The 19,389-nt window shown below is 42.1% G+C and overlaps 1 protein-coding gene across 1 annotated transcript in view; it reads right to left on the reverse strand.

Annotated features, from left to right (window-relative positions):
* The window catches only part of CFTR (CF transmembrane conductance regulator), a 229,417-nt gene that overhangs the window by 190,299 nt on the left and 19,729 nt on the right, over nucleotides 1-19,389 (reverse strand). Inside the window, exons 2-4 of the mRNA XM_073651905.1 lie at nucleotides 9,204-9,314; nucleotides 4,650-4,761; nucleotides 319-534 (exon numbers count right to left, since the gene is read on the reverse strand). Of these exons, the coding sequence (XP_073508006.1) occupies nucleotides 319-534; nucleotides 4,650-4,761; nucleotides 9,204-9,314 (439 nt within the window). The remainder of the gene's footprint in view (nucleotides 1-318; nucleotides 535-4,649; nucleotides 4,762-9,203; nucleotides 9,315-19,389) is intronic.

Consider the following 19,389-nt stretch of genomic DNA (forward strand, 5'->3'; position numbering starts at 1 on the left):
TCAGCTCTTATGATTAGCAGGGTCCTTTCTCTCTCTCTTCTGTAGAGTGTAAGCTCTTTTGGTCTGCAGGGTCCTCTCTCTTCTCTAGAGTGTAAGCTCTTATGGTCAGTAGGGTTCTCTCGCTCTCTCCCCTTTCACTCACATGTGTTTTCCAAGCAATTACCAGCTTTCCAGCATCGAGATTCATATGAATTCATTCCCCACAAAAATCAAATTTTTGATAAAAATTCTGCAAAGCTGGCGTATTTGAATTTCCAACGATCCCCTCATCTCTACTATATATAAGTAAAATGGGAAATGGAAATAAGGGATACTTACCTTTTTATAAATTAAACTGAACATTGCTATCCTCATTTGCATCCCTATATGATGGAGGCCGAATATGGCAGGATGTAGAAGCAGCATTCTGACAGCAAAGAGAAGAGATAGGCCGATTGCCAAGTAGTAAGCTATGGATCGCTCCAGCTTGTTATTTGTGTCATAAGAAGCTATAATTCTTCCAAGAAGAAGTGGTTGGACAGCTTTGGTGACTTCCTAAGATAGAATGGAATTTGTAAGAAGGGCATTATTAGTGTTATCTATTTATTTTTAGATTTAAATAAAAAATACATAACATTCACAACATCACACAGCATGAGGCAGTTCTTTACTGTTAACTAGAAGGTATTGCTTTCCTAGGAACCTGCAGGAAGGCAGGGCAGTTTTGAACACCACAAACAGGATGGGCAACAAGTGTCCTGACAGTTGTGTATCAGGTGCAGACAATACTCTCAGTTGTCGCTAATCTTTGGCTGTCATTTTCTTCTTTCTTGTGCTACTGCCCAGTTTTACTTAATGACTTTCATTTATGGAAAGATAGGCTGGATGATGGCCAGTACAAGACTTGCTCATCGACTCACATAATAGAGTTGCATAACTCCTTCCTGTACAATAAAGCAGGTGTAAAGTGCTATCCAAGCCAGATATGAAAGACCTTCACCTTTTAAGACTTGTGTTTGCAGGGTACAGTATTTTAGAAGTTAGCAATTTGGTGTTTGAACGGGCCACCTTCCTGATAAAGCAATATCTTCAGTCTACTTGTCAACCCCATTCCCCCTCCTCTTTACTCAGGAATCAGTGGCAGTGAGCGTTGTCAGTGTTAGACTGTGCCTAGTTGACAAAATAGTTCTAAGGTCTCCATCTCGATATACAGAGAACATCGCTGCACATCCATTTGAATCGCATCCTTGTAGTTATCACTTCACGTTTAGGATATAAAGTCAAATAATAAACTGGTTAGCGTGACTCAGACAACAGGAATTATACCCTAAAGCCACGGCCCCACTATTAGTATTTGGTCAGTATTTTTTCTCAGGAGTGGGAGCCAAAACCAGGAGTGGGTGATAAATGCAGAATTGGTGACTTGTTTCTATGATACCTTTTCTCTGACTGTTCCTCACCTGGTTTTGGCTGCCACTCCTGAGAAAAAATACTGACCGAATACTGACCAAATACTGATAGCGGGGTCGTGGCCTAATAGTCTGTATTAAGCTAAAAGTCCATCTACAAATGATGTCGTCTTCTGGGGAACCTTTGAAGTAAATTATGACGTCAGATCCTGGGCCCACTGATCTTTTAGTGCTCTACTGCAACCATGTGCATAGCAGAAAATATCCCGAATGGAAAAAAATCTATTTCATGATGCGAAAATAATATTGGTCGTATCTTAGATTATCATCAGTTGTAATTGATTGTGAGTGATGTAAAGCAAATAAAAGGGGTTTTGCATCATCTTAAATGGGTAAAATTGCAAAGTGCTTGAAAAACAAGCAAAGTTACATTTATTTGTTATTAAGAATCTTCTATGTTCTCAAAAAATGGAGGGATTTTTCATTTTGCTGCTTACCGCTCAGAGCCTAGGTTACCGACTACTGCTGCAGTCTATCAGCTTGGGACAGTCTCCCAGGCAAAGAGTACAGCTTGTAAGTCCGGCCCTGAAGTGCCACTGCACTCCTCGGGTGCTGTAGAGAGAGCACCCAGCATCACAACCATGCCACTGGTCTGAACTGTCAATCAGAGGCAGGGGAGCAATGCAATTCTGTTCAACAACAAGATCCAACCCTTTGCACTATAGAGTGTACAGAGGTGCTTGAAAGTTTGTGAACCCTTCTGTCATTTTTCTAAAAAAAAGACAAAGTCTAATATTTGTTTGCTTTGGTTCTCTAATTTTAGGTTTTGTGTGAAAATGCAATGCAGTTTTAGTTCAAATGTATGCAAAAATATGCAAAATTCTGAATGGTTCATTAATTTCTAAGCACTACTGTACATTACTGAAGTCAGACATGAGTTGAGATCAGATATAGACAGACCTAACCTTAATGTTTAGAGGGCAGATGTGCCAGGGATCTCCCGCTCTATCTCTTTCTCTTGGCTTGAATTCAGATGTATGTGTACAGGACACAACTGGAGGTTTAAATTCCCCATTAGTTTTGGAATATGGGCCGCACCTTTATTTCTTGGCATGGGATACTGGCTGAATCCATTACTTCAAGGCCAAGGTGCTGATGGGTGAGATGACTTTTATGAGTGGAACCAATTAGGTCTTGTAATTATTACATTATGACTTCCAAAGTGTATATAATCATTGTATATTTTTAGTTAAAGTAGACTACTAAACCAAAGGGTAACTGAATTGTGATATTTGATTGGTACTTCATCATATTCATGTACAGAACTTTGTTCTTTTTTCATATAATGCAAAATGCAGTATATAACTGTCACGATTCCACCCCTCAGTGTGTCTGGGATGCAGTTACTGACAGCTCAGCCATCCAATCTGGTACAGGGGCGTGCAGAAGCTGTCAGTGTGTTGATTGACAGCTCAGTCATCTAGTCTGGTACAGGGGCGTGCTGAAGCTGTCAGTGTGTTGATTGACAGCTCAGTGTCCAATCTGCGATTGGGAGGCGCTGGCTATTTCCAGGTGTTCATAGTTCCAGGTGATTGACAGGCTACTTAACTGAGCTGTTTCTCCCAGACCTCTGCCAGACATACATTCAGCTGGTGTGAGGTTTTCTCTCTGTGCCTAGTGTTCTGTGTTCTGATCTTCTGCTGCCTGACCCTTTGTACCGTGGTCTCAATACCCCCTTAGCTTGTCCTGTGACTTTGTTCCGCTTTCTCTTGGTATTGACCCTGGACTGTGACCTGACTAACGCCTCTGCCTTTTCCCTTGGTATCTACATGCTCTCTTGGTATTGACCCCAGAACGTCTGACTATCTGCCTCACGGTTGCTCTGTGAGTTAGTGACTAGCGTCACAATATCAAATGACACAACCAATATAAAACTAATGTCACAAAACATGAAATAAAAGTTCTTTATTGGGCTGTGTGCCCACTATGCGTTTTTTAAGCGTTTCCGCAGCGGCAATTCTGCCATGTTCCCCAATTATAATCCGCATGTGCTGTGCACATGCTGCGGAAATTTCCGCTGCGGATTCTCATTGCGGAAAAATCCGCAGCACTACCAATTATTTTGTGGAATCGCGGCGTTTTCGCCACCATCGACTTGCATTGAATCGCATAATATCAGCATCACTACATGTGCACATGCGGATATTAAGCGATTCAATGTGCGGATGGTACCCGGGTTTGGAGAAGAGGAGACTCTCCTCCAGACCCAGGTACCATAGTACCTGTAAAAAAAAAGAATTAAAATAAAAAAAATACATTATACTTACCTTCTGATGGCCCCCGGTCTCCTCAGCGATCAGTCCTGGCTTCCCGGCAGCTCGCGATGGTCTAAAAGGACCTGCCATGATGTAATTTAGTCATGTGACGGGTCACGCGACCGCTGACGTCGGCAGTTGCGTGACCCTTCACCTGACTAAATTACGTCATGGCAGGTCCTTTTACACAAACGCGAGACACCGGGGAGACCGGACGCACCGGAGAAGGAGACCGGGGGCCATCAGAAGGTAAGTATAATATTTATTTTTTACTTTTTACCATTCTTTTACGGTCACACTATATAAATCTATGCCGTTCGCATGGATTTATATAGTGTGACCAAGTTGTCAAGCACTTTCCAAGTGATGCTAAAATCACTTGGAAAGCGCTTGTCAACCCGCATGCGGAAATGCATGAGAAGAACGCTTCACTTCCGCATGTCCCCGGCAGGAAAAACGCATGTACAATCCGCATGCGTTTTTTCTGCCAGGGAGATGCAGAAACGCTCAGGAAAAATCCGGAGCATTTCTGCATCGTGGGCACATAGCCTTACAGGACTTGCCCAGCGTATTCTATTTATTTTTATTAATTTATATGGCAACCTTAGAGGTTGACCTCTGAAGGATAATTATAACTTGATATTAACAACAATTAATTAAAATACACTATAAGGGTGCAGTCAGACGGCCGAATAAATTGGACCGTGATCAGAAAACAGACCGGCGGCTCTCCCGACCCGAGTGCGACAGCCACCTGACTGTGCCCTTGCCAGTGAATAAAAAAAAAAATTGATTAAAGTTTGCATTAAAAAATGGATAATTGAGAATTGTTGAAAATGTTGGTAAATGTAAAGATAAGCAACAGGAATATTTTCGTACATAGTCAACTTGTCATGATAAAAAAGACTCAAAATTATTATAAAGTTAAATAAAGTTGTCTTCTTACCCCAAGGTAGAGTAAAATACCGTAGAAAAGGAATTTCCAGAAAAAACAACGTTTCAGTGCATTGATTAATTTGGGATTTTTCTTTGATGTTGCCAATTCCCTGTCCCATTCTCTAAAAGAAAACACAAAACAAGATAGTTATCCATCAAATGCAGCGTTTACACTTGTAACATTCCTCCTAATTTCCAGGTATTTCCAGGGAAACTTAGTAAGGTCAAATAATGATGGCAATAAAAACAAAGCTTTAGAATACCAAAGCGATCCATTCTTCTTGATCATGAAAATGTTAGTGCAGGGACAGCTCATTCATGCCTTTGACAGATTTAGGTACCCAACTATATATCTCATGGCAGGGAGTTAATTAATGTAAAGGTCATTCTATGTCTAAAAACTGCCAGGGATCTTAAGACCAATGCAAAATAATAGGCAAATAAAGTTTTTGGATTTCATCCAGTACTCAGCAAGACGAAAACAAAGACAGACTATTCTAACTGGTAACAATGGAGACAAAGCTGACTTGTTGATAGAATAACATCTTATCTATCAATGTAGAAATGAGGCAAATCAAAACTTTTCTTACACTCTTATTGAGACTTTGTTTCTCAGTGTGACAGATGGGGCAAACTAGCATATGATCCCAGATAAGACAGGTATAGGCAGAAGCATTCCTATGAACTGTCACAATGTGCATTAGCTGAAATGTACAGAAAATGGTAAAGCCCAATGTTACATGTATTACAAGTGCAAAAACATGTATGAGCGTGAAAAGCTGTCACGCAGGGTGTGGGAAAGACTTAGTGCAACACAGAGGGAAGAGGGAAAGAGAGCCCAGACTCTAGGGAAAGGGGGGAGTGGAGACCTCCTAGGCTGATCTAGTGTCACCCTGTCTCCACTAACGTCCCTATATTGGCTCTTCACCAATCACCGCACGCGTGCTTCACCCTGACTTTCCCTGGCGTAAGGCTAAGGCTAGGGAAGGGAGAAGATGAGCACTAGTCGATCTCCACTAGACTTTATAAACAATAAGGGTAGACAAACAGGGGAGGGATTGTTAGCTTCAGGTTAAGTGCCCACGTAGCGTCTTTGTAGCATTTTTGCTGCGTTTTTAAGGCTGCGAAAATGCTTGTAAAACAGTCTGCCATGCAAACCAATGTGAATTCGGATGTGCTGTGCACATGATGTGCTAATTTGCGTGCCAAATTCGCATTGAGTTGCAAAACGCAGCATGACAATTTCTACCGTGATTACGCTGCAAATTCGCGGCCATTGAGGAACATTGAAACGCAGCAAACCCGCAGGTATATGTGGATTTGCTGCGTTTCAATTAAATTCAGTGGCCGCGAATTTGCAGCGTAATCGCGGTGCGTGTGGTACCTGGGATGAAGAGGAGACTACAACTCCTCTTCATCCTGGCTACCACACGGTGAAAAAAAGAAATAAAAAAGTTAAAAATAAACAAAACCTGTATATTCACCTCTCCGGCGGCCCCCGGTCTGCTCCCGGCCATGTTCTCTCTGCTTGGCGTCCCGCGGTGCACCTGATGGTCACGCGACCGCTGACGTCGGCGGTCAGGTGATGGTCGCGTGACCATCAGCTGACTAAATGACATCACCGCAGGTCCTGACAGTACACCACGGGACACCAAGCAGAGAGGACGCGGCCGGGAGCAGACTGGAGGAGACCGGAGAGGTGAGTATACAGTTTTTTTTTTATTTTTAACGTTTTAATTCTCTTTTTTTTTTTACTATAGATGCTGCATTTAAAGCATCAGTTGTTCACACACTATAAATCCATGCCGGTTGCATGGATTTATATTGTGTGATCAACTTGTCAAGCACTTTTCCAAGTGATGCTCAAAATCGCTTGGAAAACTGCTTAAAAAAACGCATGCGAAAACGCATGTAAAAACGCTGAAAAAACGCTTCTCTCTGGAAGAAAAAACGCATGTAAATCGGCATGCGTTTTTTTCTGCCAGAGAGGGGCAAAAAACGCTTTGCATCAAATCTGCTACGTGGGCACATAGCCTTAGACAACTCCAGCCAAATGTGCACACGGCCTCAAGCTCCAGAGAGGACGAAGTACTTTTCTTGCTAAGCTTCCGCAAGTAGAAATGAATATAGCCGGCACCTCCCTCTCAGACACACCAAGTACACTCAGGCCAGGAAGCTAATTAGCCAGAAGGAGTAAGCCGCTGGGTCCTAGAGACAGCCAGCCTCTAAGAAGATGTCTGTAATGCCAAACGTAGAGATCTCCTGCAACCAACTGCAGGCCGACTATCTGTCACCTCTGACACACCCATAAAAAAAGCCATTCATTATACATATAACTATAGGTTTAAACTTTAGGTCATACTATGATCCTTTACTTTCAGATCATAGTGCTGAAAAGATCAATAAATATCACCCTGCCACAACATAGGGACACCAAATGTGTGCCGCGAAGACATCTGAGCCATATTCAGCCAGAACCAGGGGTAAGAATATGGTTGAATTTGCCATATATTATGCCTCTTTGAATTTCTGAAAAGATCTGCACTCAGGTAAGGGAGCAAAGTAACGCCTTTACCAAAGAAACCGCTACACTGCAAAGATTTTTTTTTTGCAGAAAACAGATGGGACATTTACTAAAAATCTTGCTGTATCTTGTGTTCAAAGCCCATTATCGCTCCCCTTAGACCCTATATAAAAATGATCATTGCATTGCTGCCATAAAGGACAGCGGCATTGTCTCCAATAAGAATAAGCCAAATTCTTCTTCTTTAAGAGGCAGTCGCAGTGTTCCCCGATAAAAGATAGAGCTAGTCAAACAGTAACTCTTTCTTAGTAAGTGGCAAATAATCCATATATTGCCAGGTGGGTATCACTGTGTTTGTGAGAAAACAATCATTATAAAATGTATTTTATTAATTGAAATCTCAGGCAGAATGAATCTACTGACCGGATCCCCTTACGTATCAGATCGTTTTTTGCTCAATTATTGACTACCTTCCTTTTATTATAGTGTATTCCGAGATATCTGTCAATCACAGTTTAGGATCACCCTTTTACTGAAAAGCCCACAGTGAGCAAGGGTATAAAGGGATCCGGTCAGTAGATTCATTCTTCCTGAATAACTAGAGGCATGGATCAGAGTCTGGCTGCGTGACTGCGGCCAAGTATGTTTTTTTTGCAAAGGGCACCTGTCAATAGATTCATGCTGCCAGAACCATGTATGATTTCAGTTAGGTATTTTCTTTTTCTGAAACACCCTGGCATTTGAACATTTGGCCAGGGACTATAGGGAGAGACCTGGCTAGTCCAATGTGGTCTCAGGGCACCTTCTCATTGGCTCACTCCAGTTGGTTGACAGGTTTCTCCCTAAATACACACATGGGTAAAACCTGTCAGTCAACTGGAGCAAAGCAGAGAGGGCGCAAAAGGACTAGACAGGTCAGTCCCTATAGTTTCCATCCGGCTGTTCACCCTTTGTTTTATCTAAAATGCCGCAGCATTTCAGGGTAAAACATACCTGGCTGCAATCTCACTGCCGGGCTCCTATTTATACTGCTCGTGGGTCGGAAAACATGAATCTAATGACAGGTTTCCTTTAAATTACTAAAACACAGGGTATACTGAATCCTTTTTAACAAAACCATACATCTTCTCAGCTTCTCTCTTTCTTTCATGCTACCTACAAATTGGACTGCATTTTCAATGTGAGAGGCTATTTTTAATTTTTCTAGCATTTTGCTCCACAGTAGGTTTTTTACGGGATCAGGCTATACCTTTTAGCCTTCGCTCATCAATGAGCCTTTGGCATTCATTCACAGATATGATAAAAAAATGTTAAGTATAGTTTCATTAAATTATATGGGTCTATGTGCTCTCTTTTTTTTAACTAGATAGTACAATAATAAGAAATTCTTTTGTGTGAATATGCTCTCATACAGTGAGAGCGCATCATCGAATAATGACTGAGTACATGAACTCTGACATGATTAGTGTAAGATATTCTTGCTTTATCAGCAATTATGTTGTACTTTGATCCGATATATATTTTTATCCAAATGTTCACTTTTCAACCTCAAAGCCTAACTAAGACATCTGTGAGTCACATACGTGTTCTATACATGTTTTACATGGACAGAACACATAACCATTATAGTCTATAGTCTATAGGGCCGCTCACATGTCTGAATGGTCCGCAAAAAAATCATGGCGACAAGTGCGTTTTTGATCGAAGTCAAGGATCAAAATCATCCATACAAGTCTAGGGATCCATGAAAGTCATGGACACCAGGCGGACGGCATCTGTGTGCAATCCATCTGCTGGTCGGAATTATCACGGTAGTGGATAGGAGAAACATGGACTGTAAAAACTGACACACTGACTAAACACTGATGAAACTCAGATCCAAAACACTGATGATCAACAATCCGTGTTTTTATGTATATTTTTACGTATAACAATATGGCGGATGTCTGAATGAGGCTTAATACCGTACACCTCCAGGTATGAAATGGGCAATACGCCATCATCATTTTGGCATATAACTTAAACAACAATATATTGTACCTTTCAAGTTGTTCGGACAGATTATCTGCAGAGTCCCCGGTAGGAATTTGATAAATATCTGACAATTCCAATCGTTGCCTGTATCCTTTTCTCAAAATTGGCTTAGTCCAACTGGAATGAAACAAAATGTTATGTTAATGTCAGGGTAAAATTTAGAAATAATTCATACTTCCATTGATAATGATAATCATGGGTATTTGGGTAAAAAATACAATACTCCAGTCGGAAATTCATTTTAACAGGTATATATTTTATATGTAATCTAATATTAGTAGAAATATTTCCAGGTCAATAAAGGTAGATGTGAACTTAAAAACCTTACAATAATCTTTCTGTGCATGTGATTTGTGGCATGCAGTTTCCTAGTTGTTCCCTTTTTTCCTATGTGCTTAAGCTGTAGGTTGTTATACTGTATATACTGGATAATGATGCTAAGAAGTTAATAAAAGTCACATAACCCTAAAGTAGAAAAAAGTTGCAGGCTAGGTGCTTGTGCACAGCAACATATGACATACAGTCATGGCTGAAAGTGTTGGTACCCTTGAAATTGTTCCAGAAAATGAAGTATTTCTCTCAGAAAATTATTGCAATTACACATGTTTTGTTATACACGTTTATTTCCTTTGTGTGTATTGGAACAATACAAAAAAAAACAGAGAAAAAAAGGAAATTGGACATAATTTCACACAAAACCCCCAAAATGGGCTGAACAAAATTGTTGGCACCTTTCCAAAATTGTGGGTAAACAACTTTGTTTCAAGCATGTGATGCTCATTCAAACTCAGCTGTCGTAAGTAACAGGTGTGGGCAATATGAAAATCACACCTGAAACCAGATAAAAAGGGGTGAAGTTGACTCAATCTTTCCATTGTGTGTCTGAGTGTGCCACACTAAGCATGGAGAACAGAAAGAGGAGAAGAGAACTGTCTGAGGACTTTTTTTCTCTGTTTTTTTGAGTTGTTCCAATACACACAAAAGAAAAAAACGTGTATAACAAAACATGTGTAATTGCAGTACGTTTCTGGGAGAAATACTTCACTTTCTGGAACAATTCCAAGGGTGCCAACATTTTTGACCATGACTGTATATCCTTGGCAACATCTAGCATTTTAATAACTTGTAGTAGCTGCATATTATGCCCCATAATACAAACCAAAACTGCTGCAAAACCCTCCAATCAACCTCTCTGTCATAATTATTAAAACATTGTTATAGGAAGGGATTTTTTTCCCCTTTCCCAATGGCCTCATTAATTTGCGCACTTATACTCTTCACAGGATTAATCCACACAGAAATAAGTAAGAGAGGCCTTTATTAGTCATGTATGTAATGTGTACTGCCCTGTATGTATACAGCCCAGACAGCAGAAACAGGCATATATACAAAGTTAATCGACTAATGGTACATTCAAACTAGCCGATCCGCAGTGTTAAACTGTTCATTGATTGTCAACATGAAAGCTAATTGGTTGTTTAATAACCTGTTTAGACAGACTGACCATGTACACAGAATGGATCAGTAATAAATTGTTCTGTGGGCATAGACTGTCATTATTCTCAGCAGCAAATGTTCTGTTTACACACAATTATCTGCTGCCAAAAATGATGAGTTTCAAATATGCTTAAAGGGAACCTGACTGGTCCCCCATGTCCTCCAACCCACCAGCATTTATATATTACTTGTTAAATACCCTGCCTAACTAGCCTTTTATAGAGTTTGGCACTTAAACAAATGTTAAGGGCACGCTCATCCTGATGTATGTTCTCTCATGTGAGATAATCGGGCTGATTTTGTTAATGAAGCTTAGCCCAAACTCTGTCAGACTTTGATCCGAGTGTCATCGGAGTTTGATCCGATTCTCATCACCAGCTCTCTGCAAAATTTGTGCGTGCATGCAGCTTTCATTACCCACGTCATTGCGCCTCTGAAGCCGAGTGTACACTTCAGAAGAAGAAGCCCGACGTCAATGGAGGAGCCAAAGATGAAGGTTCTTCTTTGCTTCCAGACATGAGCAGTGTGCTTCTGAAGCTGAGAAGTGTACACTTGGCTTTAGAGGCGCAATGACATGGGTAAAGAAAGCCATGAGCATGTGCATGTTTTTCAGAGAGCTGGTGATGATGCTGGCTCTAGAAAATCATGTTATCTTGCCCATAGGGACCTTATAACATGATGAGTGGTGCAACTAGTCTGGGGAAACAAATGCCTCATTAACTATTCAAAGGGAAATTATCATATGAAAAAAGGAGTGTAAAAAGGCTTTTTTTTAAAACATGCTTGTAGGTTGGAGGGTTTGGGGACCTGTCAGGTTTAAAAAAAATCATTTCACGTGATGAGCAAGCATTTTGCTTATTGTTGGATGATTGGCAGCCTGTTTACAATGGTCGATTATCAGGAAATGAGCATTTTTAAGAATGCTGGTTCATGATAATTGGCCAATGTAAATGCCAACTTACAGGTGTAGTACCAAAATGAGACATTCAGCGACTAGACGTTGTCAGGACTCAGGAGCTATAACGGTAGGATGAGACAAGCTCTCTTGGTTCTGAAGGGCACCCTCTAGTGTGACCTGCTACCCTTAATTCATGAAGAAAAGCTTTATAGCTATTGGAAGCACAATCAATTTAATTGTACCCAGGGAATTCTTATTTTCCCAAGCAGTCCCTGACATTCATATTTATTATATATGCTCCCTGTAACATACCTGGCGGCGTCCTTGCATAGTGGTCCATCTCCCACTGTGCAAGAGCGCGCACTTGATCTCCAGTCCAGGGTGTCTCTCTGGCTTCCCTCCATGCTGTCTGTTTGTGTCTGTTTCTGCTGCTTAAGGGCGGCGCCCGATCACTTCCTGCTTTTTGTACCTGCTGTGGGTCACACCCCTTGTGCGTCCTCAGCCTATTGCTGTCTGTCACCTGGTATATAGCTCAGCTGCGCCCATCTATCCCTGCCTGAGCATAGTGTTTCATTCAGTGTGTGCTTGCACTCTGAAGGTGCCAGGTCCCGTTCTGTGTTCTCTTGTCTGCCTATCCTGGAGGCTGTATTTCCAGGCCTGTCTGAACACGCTCCTAGCCTGTTCCTCCTGCCTTCTAGGGGCCGATTACCTAGACCTGTTCCTGTAACTTGTCTGACCTGTCTGAACACGCTCCTAGCCTGTTCCTCTCGCCTTCTAGGGGCTGATTACCTAGACCCGCTCCTGTATCTTGTCTGTCCTGTCTGAACACGCTCCTTGCCTGTTCGTCCTGCCTCTCTGGGGGCCGTATTCCCAGACCCGCTCCTGTATCCCGCTGCAGTGTCGGTCTCCTCCGTACACTCAGTTCCAGTCTGAACTCTCTCCTATCCTTTACCTGTTTTGCCTCTATGTCCGTTCCCTTCCTTTTTCTGCAGAGTCTGAACTCGTACCTAACTCCTGCTTGTTGTCTCTGTACTCCCGTTTGTGAGTTTGTGGTCCACTCGCTACTTCACTGCAAGTACCCTGTGGGTGTCTGGCTCTGCCTTTCCCTTCCTGTCTGTTCCGTGTGAACAGAGCCCTGTCCCCCCTACTCAGCCTAGCCTGCTCTGTCTCCTTTGCTCACCGCTCCGGCGGTTCTAGTCTGCTCTGACTCCTTTGCTTACCGCTCCGGCGGTTCTAGCCTGCTCTGACTCCTTGCTCACTGCTCCGGCAGTCCTGTCCTGCCCTGCTTCTGCCCGCTGCTCCGGCAGTCCTGTCCTGCCCTGCTTCTGCCCGCTGCTCCGGCGGTCCTGTCCTGTCCTGCCCTGCTTCTGCCCGCTGCTCCGGCAGTCCTGTCCTGCCATGCTTCTGCCCGCTGCTCCGGCAGTCCTGTCCTGCCCTGCTTCTGCCCGCTGCTCTGGCAGTCCTGTCCTGCCCTGCTTCTGCCCGCTGCTCCGGCAGTCCTGTCCTGCCCTGCTTCTGCCCGCTGCTCCGGCAGTCCTGTCCTGCCCTGCTTCTGCCCGCTGCTCCGGCAGTCCTGTCCTGCCCTGCTTCTGCCCACTGCTCCGGCAGTCCTGTCCTGTCCTGCCCTGCTTCTGCCCGCTGCTCCGGCAGTCCTGTCCTGCCCTGCTTCTGCCCGCTGCTCCGGCAGTCCTGTCCTGCCCTGCTTGTGCTCGCTGCTCCTGCAGCCCCGTCCTGCTCTGTTCTTGCCCACCGCTTCGGGCGTTCCCTCTCTGCTGTGGTTGTCTACCGCATCTGCGGTTCTGTGACCCAGTCTGTACTGGGTCTTAACCTTTCTGTGCTCCAGCCCGTCCTTTCGGCCAGTACCTCCCTGCCTGCATACTCGCCTGTATCCACCCATCTGCATACCTGCCGTGTTTGCTTATATCCACCAGTCTGTGCCAGCCTAACCTGCCTGTTCCTGAGTCCCAGTGTGTACTGGGTCCTATCCCGCCTGTGTTCCTACCTGCTAGTGCCTCCCTGTCTGCACTCTAGCTGTGCTTGCCTGTACCCCTCTACCTGTATTGTTCCTGAGTCCCAGTGTGTACTGGGTCCTATCCCGCCTGTGTTCCTACCTGCTAGTGCCTCCCTGTCTGCACTCTAGCTGCGCTTGCCTTTACCCGCCTGCCTGCATACCAGTCGTGCCTGCCTATACCCTCCAGTCTGTGCGCCAGCCTAACCAGCCTGATCCAGTAATCCCTGTGTGGGTCAACCCCCGTGTCCGGAGTTTGACCTGGAGTAGCACCTGGTCCCTCTGCCCGGTTTCTCCCTGGTGCACTGGCGTCGTATGCCGTCGTGCCATCTTGGTCGGATCGGCCAGATACTTAGTCACGCCCCTCCAGGCACTCTCCGGTTCATGGTCCAGTGGAATCACTACAATCACACGCACACGCCGCTCAGCCCGGGCGTGTGCATAACACTCCCCATTTCCTTTCATCCCCATCTACTCCACAAACACTTGAATTGGTTCTCCACTGACATTTAAAATGAGAACAGTGTTCTAGTTTCTGTTCTATCATTAATTTGTGACCCTCTTTTTCTAAGTGGACACTCACAACTTCTACCTCTCGCCACAGTTCTGAGATAAGCCACTAAACATGTTCCGTTGATGATTGATTGAAGAGATTACCGGGACCTTGGTCCTGCGGCCACACTGGTAGTTCCAGACCACCAGCGAGCTTCCTACTAATTGTGTTATCCTCAGCGCTTCTTCTGAATAGAAGACCTACTAATCAGGCAGCGAGGCTGCAGATAGCAAGAAGTTCACAGTCTTTTGGTCTGACAGCCAATGTGGCCAGTTGATGATAGTTGACAATGTGGTGAGAGTTGACTTTCTGGAACTTTCTACCATCTCCCTACTGCATCTCTGGAGCTCAGCCACAGTGATCTTGGGGTTCTTCTTTACCTCTCTCACCAAGGCTCTTCTCCCACAATTGCTCAGTTTGGCTGGATGGCCAGGAAGACTTCTGGTGGTCCCAGACGTCTTCCATTTAAGGATTATGAAGGTCACTGTGCTCTTAGGAACCTTGAGTACTGTAGAAATTCTTTTGTAACCTTGGCCAAATCTGTGCCTTGCCACAATTCTGTCTCTGAGCTCCTTGGGCAGTTCCTTTGAGCTCATGATTCTCATTTCGTCTGACATGCACTGTGAGCTGTGAGGTCTTATATAGACAGGTGTGTGCCTTTCCAAATCAAGTCCTATCAGTTTAATTTAACACAGCTGGACTCCAATGAAGTAGTAGAACCATTTCAAGGAGGATCACATTGAAATAGACAGCATGTGGCTTAAATATGAGTGTCTGAGCAAAGGGTCTGAATACTTATAACCATGTGATATTTCAGTTTTTCTTTTTTAATAAATTTTCAAAAATTTCTACATTTCTGTTTTTTTCAGTCAAGAGGGTGCAGAGTGTACAGTAATGAGAAAAAAAATGAACTTTTTAGAATTTACCAAATGGCTGCAATGAAACAAAGAGTGAAAAATTTAAAGGGGTCTGAATACTTTCCATACCCACTGTACAACTGGGATGAACTATAACACAAAACTAGCACAAAAATTGTGATAAATGCCCAACTGTTTGGTAATTACAATGTTAAGTTTTATAGAAAAAAATCACGCAATCAAATCTGGTAAAGTCCTGCTAATGTTTAATTGTTGTAGTCAGAAATTTGCAGATTAAAATGATCAAATGTTGAACACAACAACAATTTGTCTTTATGCAGGTGGAGAACTGTATAGGAGCACTAAAATCTAATACTATAGAACAATAAGAAGTACATAGATCATCACACTCTTATGTTCAGCAGATTGATTGTTTCATCATTTTAATTTAGGTATCAAATTACTTAAATGCAACGTCAACAACATTCATAAAATCACCTTTAATCAATGCATACCATTCCCTATGAGCTATGTTAGGTGTGTAAGCAAATAACTTTCCCTAGCGTAAGCAGATTTCCACACTGCGATTCTTCTTAACAGTGTGTGAGACAACACGATCTGAAACCCAATGAAGACAGGTATTGTAAGACAGGTCTATGAGTGAAGAAATAATGAAATGTATGTATGGAAGTATAGAGATTGATAAGAAATATTTGTGACATTGTATAAAGCTAAAAGGAAGTGATTGAGCAATTTTGGAAAACACTCTGACCTATGAACAGACGTCAAATGAAGAGTAAACCAATGCCTGCTGACGGAATATCCCTCTTTGGGCACTATGTTAGTTTACACATAGAACTATTTTTTTAGTGTATATATAAAATTTTTTTGCAAATGAATTATATTTTTTTAATTGATCCTGATGAATTACAGCCTCTATTATAGTCCAGAGCAGCATTCACATTTCTGCAGATATCAGAGCTGAAATCTTCCACTACTGCTTCCTGTCAATGTCGGCACAAAGCTGGCCCGGGTGGTCTGTATATTGTAGTCTACACTACTGTACTGTAAGGTTGGTTCCACTATATAACATAAATGTATTTAATAATCGCTCATTTTAATGACCGCTCCTGAGTACTACACTTTTTCTTCTACTCATGTGAATAAGAGATAAGGTGCAGTACTCGGGAGAGGTCACTAAACCCTGTACGGAAACACGCTTACTGCTAGGCATAATCTGTTTAATATTTATGAAATAGTGAAATAAAGATAAATTGCGGCACTCACCGATACTTACAAAAATCATCAAACTTTATTCCAAAGGCATAAAAGTACAGTCGGAGGGCATGTAGAACGTGGAATACTGAAACCACAAGGACAACAGTCATTTTGCGCCTCATACACTCTTTTTTCTTGGTCCTGGGTATCGTTTCACTTAGCACACCTGTTTATTCAGTATGAGGGTCCAAATACGCCTTAACTATTAACATCACATGGACAGTTCATAGTATAAAATGGCAGCAAAATAATTGTAAAATATAATTCATATTGTATTTGAAGTAACATATATTACAGTACATGTAACACATCATATTACTATGGCAATGAAATCACAGAAATGCACTAAGGTCATTGTCTTCATTCATGCCCAGTGCCCCCCAGAGTATGTCTATCTATTCCTGGCTTTCCCTTCATTATGTGAACAATTCCTGTAAATGTGATTATACTTGAGTCACCATTATGGTCCTCCCGAAAATGCTAAATCAATTCACAACTACCAATACCTATATTTAATAAATGCATATGTTCTTTAATACTTTTATGCAAAGTGTAAATTGCTTTACCCACTGGCATATGATGGAATTTGATGCACTGAATTCATAAAGCGGTGTATGCCACTTAATGGATTCGGCATATCTTCTCAGTGGCGTGCTTCTTGACAGAAATACTACTCCAATCAAAGACTGGAGTAACATTTCTAGTGAATAAAACAACAGATCCTTTCCTGAATTTGATGAGTGGGTGTAGCCATGCCCCGTCCAGCCCCAACTCCTTCCAAGCTACTCTCTTTTTTGACAGAGTTGCTTCAACCTGGCGTGAAAAGCCAAAAGTTGCAAAATTTTTGTGCAACGCCACATTGCGCAAGAAAACTGCAATATTTGAGAGTGTTATATAGCAGTTTTCTGTCAAAAACATTTTGACAAATCACCCGCTATCTTTCCTCTGCAGGAGCAGCAAGAACAAATGCCACATGGGAAGAGTGTCCTTCAACCACTCTTCTAAGCAGCCCTTTACCAAATGATCCCTTATATTTTTTAGTTCTTTTAAAGAACAATATGGGTGTGTGTGTTGCTGTTATCAGATGTCATATAGGACGCAATCATAGTCCAATTTTTATTGATTATAAATCTAATTTTTCCAGCTATTGGGCTGTATTCAAATGAAAATATAAATCTATCTTTTGATTTCAATCACATTTGTGGGTAACCCCTACTTTGTAATCTTTCCTATAATTCACTAGCCTGTTGTTCCTGTAATACCTTTCTTCCCCACAAGTTATCATCCTTACAACATTAAATGATCACTTTCATATAGCCAGTTTGTGAGACTATGCAGGATTAATAATTCAGAGGAGAGTTTTTAATAACAGACTGGTGAATTAAAGAATGATTACATAGCAGGGATCACCCCAAAAATGTAATAAAAAAAAAGAAATAGAGGAAGAATGAAAACAAAAGATAGGAGATTTAGGTCTATAATCAATAAAAATTGGAATATGATTGAGTACGATATGACACTATCTAAAATAGCAACACGCAGACCCATATTGTCATTAGAATAACTAAAAAAAGAAGGGATCATTAGGTAAAGGGCATTTAGAAAAGAAAAAAAAACTGGATGAATGACTCTCTTCCCATTGGCAATCGTGGATGCGGCAACTGTTCCTGTTGTTCCCCTATGAGGAGAGATAGACTTTTAAGATTTGGACCAGTAAATCATGATTTTATCACGTGCTGAAGGGATTTTGTTGCATATACAGTGCTTTGCCCAAGTGGGTTTTACTACGTGGATAAAACGATTTGCCCTTTAGATACAGGAATTAAAGAGCATATTCGTTCATTGAATACAGATGTTGGTAGAACTGAATTGATTTAGCATTTTCGGGAGGACCATAATGGTGACCCATGTATAATCACATTTACAGGAATTGTCTGCATAATGAAGGGAAAGCCAGGAATAGACAGACATACTCTCCTATTACAAAGAGAGGCACATTGGATGATTCAGGCCGATGTGCTGGGGGCACTGGGCATGAATGAAGGCAATGACCTTAGTGCATTTCTGTGATATCATTTCCATAGTAATATGATGTTACATGTACTGTAATACATGTTGCTTCACATACAATATCAATTCTATGTTGCAATTATTTTGCTGCCATTTTCTCCTATCTACTGTCCATGTGATTTTACTGGTCGAGACGCGTTTCAAACCTAATACTGGAAAAGCAGGTGGGATAATATTCAAGACCATGAAGTGTATAAGGCACAAAATGGCTGATGGACAAGGATTGCCCTGCAATTAATCCACCAGGAGAGCATTTGACAATTATATTTTCAGATCATCCTATAAATTACTACTTTTTTAACACTTTTTATTTCTGTTATTTTGTCAAAATATACTTGCTATAAAATCTGTGTCTTCATACATTGTTGCTCTCCATTACAGGAGCAGAACACTGGAAATGACAGAGGCGCTGTCTCATGATGGACACCAATGGCCGCAATGTACTGTAGTGGGTCCGTCAGGTTTCTAGAGATGTTATCTGTCTTTTTACCAGACAGATAGTCGAGTACACAGCACTATTTCATTAGGTATATTTGATGAAATCAGCCATAGAGGCTTTGAATGGAGACTCCAACACAGTTGTGACAGAGCATTAACAGCGATCAGAATTGTTAGGCTGTGGCCACACTCTCGTATGTTCTGTCATGCAACAGAATCAGGGCGATTATACTTATGACACTCGGCTCATCCTCTGTCAGAGTTTGAGCAGAGTGTCACCTTAGTGTGATCTGATTCTCTCACATGACAGAATCGCAGCACAGGTGCAGAGAAGATGGAGAACTTAATTTCACCTTTTTCATTGTCTGTGTCTGCTCAAATCGGACTGCACTCGAATATCAACTGAGTGCAGTCCGACTTACGCAGACACAGACTTGTTTCACACGCACCCATAGACTTGTATGGGTGCACATGATCCGATTATCGGAACCACTCACAGCATGCTGCGATTTTTGGTCCAAGTGCTACCTGGCAAAACATCAGATAGCAATACGCCATGCTATACACTCGTGTGAGTGAGCCCTTAAATTTCT

The sequence above is a fragment of the Phyllobates terribilis genome, unplaced genomic scaffold (assembly GCF_046119375.1).
Source record: "Phyllobates terribilis strain yellow unplaced genomic scaffold, ASM4611937v1 Scaffold_11__3_contigs__length_659146591, whole genome shotgun sequence".
Classification (NCBI taxonomy): Eukaryota; Metazoa; Chordata; class Amphibia; order Anura; family Dendrobatidae; genus Phyllobates; species Phyllobates terribilis.